Here is a 7,865-nt window from a genome sequence, read left to right on the forward strand (position 1 = left end):
TCATCTTAACACAGAAGGCTAGCGAAAGATTTTGTTTGTATACATTTTTGCAATGCCGTATGCCTGCTTTACGAATTCAATGCGTTAGAAATCTCGGCGCGGTAGGCGTTGTAGCATAAAAATGTAACTGAAGTGGAAAACTGAAAATGGTCCTTAGCTAGTGGGGCGTTACTTGCTTTCGTAATTATGAGCTGTGAAAAAACTTGCATTTTAATTACGCTACACTATTGACTGTGTGTGTACTTGTATGTGCGAGGCTGCTGAAGTTTGTAGCTTCTTAGAATTTGTAAGAAAACTGTAGGATTTGTGGGTGTTGAAAATGGCACAACTGGACTGCTTTTGCCGCTACTTCCTGCAGTTGGTCTCGTTGTGAAGTAACTTTGCTTTTGCTCCAAGTGGTAAAAGTAGTTCTCCTTTGATACCCGCGCACACTTGTGCACAAGCGTAGTATAATGTTGTTCGCATAACGGTTGTATGTAACGGTGGGCAAAGGAATTAAGGTAGATATAGAGATACAGCACGTAAAGAGCTGTAGAATTACAACTTATTGTTAAGTTGCCACAATTTATTTATTTCATATTTAATTTGGATATTTTAAAATTTTAAACTTTATAATTTAAAATTTAAAATTTAAATTAAATAAAATTTAAAATACAATTTACGAAATAAAATAAAAGAATACAAAAAAATATGAAAAGGAATTAAAATATGAAATAAAAAAAATTATAAAAAATAGAACAGCATAAAATAAAATAATAAAAAAAAAACAAAACGAAAAGTAATTAAAATGAAAAAAAAGAAAAAAATAAAACTAAGGAAATAATACTACAATAAAAAAATTAAATTTACGAAATTTAAAAATATAATAACAAAACCTTATAGAAATTAAAATGCTACATAAAATAAAAAAGACGGAAAATAGTTAAAATATAAAATGAAACAAGTAGGGGCAAGATAAGTAAAATTATTCCTGCGAAAGCATCACAATAGATATTTTTAACATATTTTATAGCAGACCGTTTAACCTAATCAAAGAGGATTAAAAAAACAAAAACAAGTGCGTGTAGCGTAGTACACATAACATAATATAAACTTTCAAGGCACGGCCACGCGTACTGCTACAGCACGCACAATACGATCTCTCTCGCTCCGATGTATTAGCGTGGCGTTAGAGCTGTGCGCATATATAGCGTCTAACACTACAACGTGCATAGACAAGGCACGCGCATGCGCAATACTGTCTATCCTATTCTAACAATTTGTAGCCCTCTTTCGCTCTACTATAGCAGTGCGCTAGTGCTGTACGTTTACGCGTCACTCTCTTTCTCTCTCTGTTATATTCTAACGCTTTGTATATAATGTATACGTGGTTCTTTCTAGCTCCTACAATACGAGTAACGTCGTACGACTTAGACTAGAGCCTCAGGGTAGGAGTGGGAGAAAAGACAAAGGACCGCACAAAAGGGAGACGTGAATAGCTTAAAGTATATCTAAGATATATATGAGGTATAGCTCTCTCTCTCCTTTTCCTCCACGCTATATCTTTTTTCTCTCTCGCGGAACGAAAATGTCCAAAACGTTGCATGGCCTTGAAATTTTACTCTCCATTCTCGCTCGTCCATCGACGCCTAAGAGGATTTACTTCAAAAAGAATTAAAAAGAATAAATGAAGTGTGGTTAAATTTCAAGGGCCGATGTTGAATGTGAACCACACCTAAACGTCACGTTTTTTTCTGCATTACATTTGACATTTTTTAATTTCAGACTAACTAAATTTGAACCATGGAAAGATACACAATCGAGCAACGCGTTAAAGTTATTCAGGCTTATTATGAAAACGAGTGTTCAAATCAAAATGCATATCGCGCACTTCGTGATTCGTGATGAGGCACATTTTCACCTCAGTGGATTCGTCAATAAGCAGAATTGCCGCATTTGGGCGAATGATAATCCAAGAGTGATTGCCGAAAAACCAATGCACCCACAAAGAGTGACTGTTCGGTGCGGTTTATGGGCCGGCGGCATCATTGGGCCGTATTTTATTCAAAACGAGGCCGGTCAGGCAGTTACTGTGAATAGTGTTCGCTATCGTGAGATGCTAACGAGCTTTTTATGGACCGAATTGGAAGATATGAATGTGGACGATATATGGTTTCAACCGGACGGCACCACTTGTCACAATCTCACGTCGCGACGATGTTAATTGGCCGCCAAGATCATGTGATTTGACACCGTTGGACTTCTTTCTTTGAGGTTATTTGAAAGAAAAGGTGTACGTCGATAAGCCAGCAATAATTCAAGAGCTAAATGATGAGATAATTCGGCACATTAACGGCATAGAACCTCAATTATGCCTCAGCGCCATCGAAAATTTGGACCATCGGATAGAGGTGTGCCGCCGAGGCCGTAATTACGTAATTGAGCCATATTAGTATTATCATAATAAAGAGAAATGACAATAATTTCCTAAAAAAATTGTATTTTATTCAAAATCAACACCGGCCCTTGAAACTTAACCACCCTTTAGATAAAACAAAATAATATAAAAAAAATTATGTTAAAAAATAAAGTAAAATAAAATAAAAGTTAACTTGAACTATATTTTTTTTAGGTTTTGGTGGGTGAGATAGGGTTCAAAATGTCTTAGCATTTACAGCGACCGTTGCCATCTGTCCGTTGTCTCCCTTGTCTTATGTCCTTGTAGGGCGAAATTGTAGAAGCTCAGTCAGACCATTACCTTATGTTTTCAAAAGGTCTAGGTACCCAAGCTACCTAAGTGGTCTAAACGAAACTATAGGTGCTGGCCCCATGCAGAATTGCTTTGATTGCCTTTCTTGTTTTTATTTTTTTGTTTGCTTTGCTTTACTTTGAAAACTTCTATGGCCAAATGGCAGTTCTGAGCGCCGTCAGAATAATAGAAAAAAACGAAGCGATGAGTGAAATTGAAATTTCAATGGCTGAAAAATCGCTGCCAAATGCAGCATTACGCTTTTTGAAACTTTAAAGCGATTCAAGCGAGCCTTTTAGCAGCACCTTGGGGATGTTAATTGGCTCAGCAGCTTTGGGGTGATGCGCTTTCAGGGAATAATTTGTGTTGACATTTTTGTATATAAGAAATTCGTATAGAATAGAGAAAAAATGTAATGTTTTGAATAATTTTAGATTAAATACTCGATTGTAACTAAATAGTGCGAAGGTTGAGTTGGGCTTAGGTGGTTAAGAGTAGAGTTTGCAGCCACGGACTGACAACTACAGCTCTTAAAATAGCTTAAATATTTCCTTTTTTAATTTTTAATATTTGTGGTGTGATTTTTACTGAAAATATTATTTATTACGTGTTAGAAAAAATAAATAATACATTTTTTTTCAATTTTTTTCTTGGAAAAAGTGTATTTGGAGTCATCTGGTTACGTGGGATGAATTTCTAGTAAATTTTTCCGTTTTAAGGATTCATATTTGATCAAACCTTTATAAACTAGACTATAGTGGGTATTTACAATTCCAAAGGGTCCACGAATTTATCGCGCATCCATATACGAGTATGTACATACGCATAATAACATTTTATGATGGAGTAAAAAGAAAAGTAAGTTTTTGTCGGTTTTTTGTATTTCCAAAATTTCTAATGTTTCAAGTTTGCTTGATTTTTTTTTTTTGGTGATTTGTAAAATTTTTATTAGAGTTTGGCTTTTTTTTGGACGAAATTGTGCAGAGTTTTCACTGCACGGGGTTTGGATATTTACAATTGTCAGTCTTAGGACAAAAAGCAAGACATGGCGGCGCATCCAGATATGTATGTGGATACATACATACGTATGTATGGATGTGCATATGCATAAATAAATTGTATGATGGAATAAAAGGAAAAATAAGTCCTTGTTGTTTTTTTGTATCGACTTATTCCTTAAATTTTCAGTGTTTCCAGTTTGCTTAGTTAAAAAAAAATTTTGTGATTCTAAAAATTTTTGTTTCTGCTAGATTTTTTTGTGCAAAATTTTATTTGCATAATTTGCACTTTCGCTATTTATACCAGTTAACGAAAACATTAAATAAAAAAAATTTAACGGAACATATGTATATTATATGATAATTTTCCTATTTTTGCAAACAGTTACAATTCAACGCACCTGGTGCAAAACCAAAATACTCTACTAAAGTACAACAACATGCGCATAAAACAAATTTTATAGCGCGTGCGCTAAGAGTGACAAAATTCTATAATCTCGCATATTCAACATACTCTGCTAATAATACATAAATCCCCCTCATTGAGCGCCAGTACCCAGACCGTCAATATTATTTTAGAAACAACAAACGCAGCATCGCTTTAGCACGTTATGAACACGGCAAAGCTCTCCTATTACCAGTGTTGTTGGCGATGTCCGAGTGGGAAGTCCTCTCTGTTGCAGTTCAAGTGAGCGGAACGGTAGTTCCTGCGAATTTTTTGTAAGTAAATGGATGCAGTTATGTGCACGATGATGCACTGTGACATTGGCTGAATAGCAACGGGATCGATACATGACCGTGCAGCTGGGTCGCAAATGGCGCCCACTATTAAAGGCGTGCGCCGAGGTGATTGCGCCACTGTCTGTACGTGGCTCTAGCCTTAAGTGCTGTGCTTGTAGACAAGTGTCTTAACGTACATATATCCCAGCGCAGACATAAAATTAATACAAAAAACCAAAAAAATATCCACATCCAAAGTTTTGAGCTGTGATAAAATTAAGTTTTTTGTTTTTAAGTATTTGTATTAAATTTTGTTTTCGGGTTTAGAAATATAGGGTTTCGTTATAATGTTTAAAAGTTGTTTGGGCCGCAAAGGCCTGTTGTTGATTTTCACTTTATGCTTGCTGGTGCAGCGAGCGCATATGTTGGCAGATGCGGCGGTTGCACCAACCCCCAGCTCGCCCGTCGACGATAAAGCTGCGGAGAAATTAAAAATACCCACAACCTCTACCGCTGCCGAGACGGGGGCAGCAGCTAAGGAAACAAGGCCAGAGGTGTCTGATATAATGAATGATGAGGCCTCAAAAACGGAAACAAACGTCAAGACTGATGCTGAGTCTAATGCAGCGAAAATAATAGACAACAAGGAGAAAGACTGGTGGAAGCGTATGGTGCTGTACCAGATCTATCCACGTTCGTTTCTGGACACTACACTCGATGGTATAGGCGATATCAAAGGTGAGCAAAAATAAGAGAAATGAATCTTTAATACATGCAAAAACAACAAAAAAAATCTATTTGTTGCAGGTATAATCATGAAACTGCCATATCTCGTTGAGACTGGAATTCAAGCCATTTCGCTGGGCCCCGTTTTCCAGTCTCCTATGGTTGATTTTGGCTACGACGTAACTGATTTAAAAAAAATCCAGCCCGAATACGGTACAATGCAAGATTTGGAAACGTTAATAACGGAAGCGAATCTCTTGGGTAACTGTTAATCTTTGATACCGTTGTGTGTGCAACGGATTTATAGATTACTTTGTTTTTTTATGCTTGCAGGCATCAAAATAATTATGGACATTGTGCCAAATCATTCCTCAAATCAAAGTGCGTGGTTTCAGAAGTCCGTCGACCGCGAAAACGGCTATGAAAACTTTTACATTTGGGCTGATGCCAAAATGAATGAGAAAGGTGAACGGATGCCACCAAATAATTGGGTGTGTAATGCAACGAGATTTAGTGTCGTTTGAAATTTGCACAATTTAAACATTTGTTCTAATACTCCACAGCAATCATTGTACTATGGCCCCGCATGGACATGGAATGAAAAACGTGGCCAATATTACCTCCATCAATTCGCATCGCAACAACCTGATCTAAACTACCGCGAAGCCAAAGTAGTTCTAGCCATCGATGATGTCTTAAAATTCTGGTTGGAAAAAGGCGTTAACGGTATTCGCATGGATTCAGTCGGTTATTTGTTCGAAGATGAACAGTTGCGCGATGAACCACGCACTGGCAAAACCAACGACACCAATTGCTACGATTACACCGCACACATCCACACCAAACATCTGGTATGCGTAATGAGTTTTAGCACAAGTCGCGGACTTACCCATAATATTATCCCTACAGCCCGATACTATCGAAATGGTGCAACATTGGCGCAGGTTGCTGGATGACTACACTAGCAAAAATGGTGGCCCCACACGCGTTCTCATGACCGATGCTTATGCTGACGTGAAGACGTCGATGGAGTACTATGAAACCAGCGATGGCAAGAAGGGCGCGCATATTCCACTCAACCTAAACTTGATCACACTGAATGAGCACTCAGATGCACGTGATTATGTGTTCGTTATAAAGAAGTGGTTGACATACATGCCGCGTGGATTCACCCCCAACTGGGTGATGGGCAATCACAATAATCCGCGCATGGCAACACGTCTCGGCCCAAAGCGCATCGATTCGATGCACATGATGATGATGACGTTGCCTGGTGTGGCGGTAACCTACTATGTAAGTGTGGAACATGGTTGTTGTTGCTTATTGCAATACCTTGAATGTGAGCAAATTTAATACTTTGTTTGTTTTTGGCATCGTTTTTAGGGTGATGAAATTGGTATGCAAGATCATCGTGATCTTAGCTGGGATAACACCTTCGATCCACTTGCACGCAATGCTGGGCGTGCCAAATACAGGCAGCTGTCTCGTGACCCCGAGCGAACACCCTTCCAGTGGGATTCTCTAATGAATGCAGGTAAAGTTGCCGGACGGCATTGCAGTGCCAGCTTTACTCAATATGCGTGCTTTTAGGCTTCTCAGGCGCCGATAGAACGTGGATGCCTGTGCATCCCAGCTACAAAAATCTGAATCTCAAGCAGCAGACAACCGGAAGAAGTCACTACCTGGTCTACAAGGCGCTAACCGAAATGCGTAAGATGCCGGCACTCGCCAGAGGACGCTTACAAATCGAGGCAATCGATCGCGACATTTTTGCAATTGAAAGGTAATTAAGAAATTTTTATTTTTTTAAATAAATTTTTATAAAAAATAAATAAATTTTTATAAAAAATAAATTTTAATATATTTTAAAGTGCGTTAAAGTTTCGGTTAGAAATAAATATCTCAAATATTTTTTATATCGTTTTTTATATTTGTTGTACATATTTTTAATTTTTTAAATTTTTTTTTATTTTATATATATATAATTGAACAAACTTTTTTAAAAAATCGCTTAAAAAATGAACATCCACATTTTTTCTTACAGGGAAGTTCCAGACGATAGCTCCGTTCTAACCGTCATCAACATTGGGCCACGCGCGCGCGCTGTTAATTTGACCGCAGTTTTTGATCTCAAATTCCAGCAAAAGCTAACTGTGTTGGTTGCTAGTTCCTTGTCCACTAAAGAGGCTGGGTGAGTTTACTTTGTAACAACTTTTCTCAATTCTAACCAACCTGCTGACTAACACACAACCTTTGTACCCTTGCAGTAAAGCGCTGCCCGCAGACGCTTTAGCCCTGGCGCCTTATGAGGGGCTCGTTTGCATGATCGGTTGAATGATTTACATATCTAATTTATAGATTATTTGGAATCTCCGCTTATCGTCACGAACAATTGAATGGGTTTTATTGATTTAACAGGCTATGTATATGCATGAAATAAATAAAAGCAAAATCATGTAAAATTTTAAATCAAATGAGTTGGTCATTTATAGTCTGATGGGTAATTAAAAGGCTCGCCAAGTCTGGGTATAATTTTATGTTTTTGCACCTGCCGCATCGAAGGCAGTCAAAATTAACTTTGTGGCCTGAAAGTCATTAAATATTTTGTGTCGTTTTCATTGGCCAGCAATTAGTTTAATGTATTAAGTTTTTTGTGGTTCCAGCTGGTACACAACCCCTCCTCCGCCTTTAAT

The 7,865-nt window shown here is 37.6% G+C and overlaps 1 protein-coding gene across 1 annotated transcript; it reads left to right on the forward strand.

The window, feature by feature from the left end:
* The first annotated feature begins 4,570 nt into the window (after positions 1 to 4,570).
* Positions 4,571 to 7,646, forward strand: LOC129249170 (maltase 2-like). Its single transcript, XM_054888836.1, has 9 exons — positions 4,571 to 5,184; positions 5,254 to 5,433; positions 5,506 to 5,663; positions 5,736 to 6,023; positions 6,082 to 6,465; positions 6,556 to 6,706; positions 6,763 to 6,955; positions 7,217 to 7,363; positions 7,440 to 7,646. Exons 1-9 carry the CDS (start codon positions 4,794 to 4,796, stop codon positions 7,504 to 7,506), a joined length of 1,959 nt encoding a protein of 652 aa, XP_054744811.1. The 5' UTR covers positions 4,571 to 4,793; the 3' UTR covers positions 7,507 to 7,646.
* The last annotated feature ends 219 nt before the right edge of the window (positions 7,647 to 7,865 follow it).

This window comes from Anastrepha obliqua, chromosome 5 (genome assembly GCF_027943255.1).
Source record: "Anastrepha obliqua isolate idAnaObli1 chromosome 5, idAnaObli1_1.0, whole genome shotgun sequence".
Classification (NCBI taxonomy): domain Eukaryota; kingdom Metazoa; phylum Arthropoda; class Insecta; order Diptera; family Tephritidae; genus Anastrepha; species Anastrepha obliqua.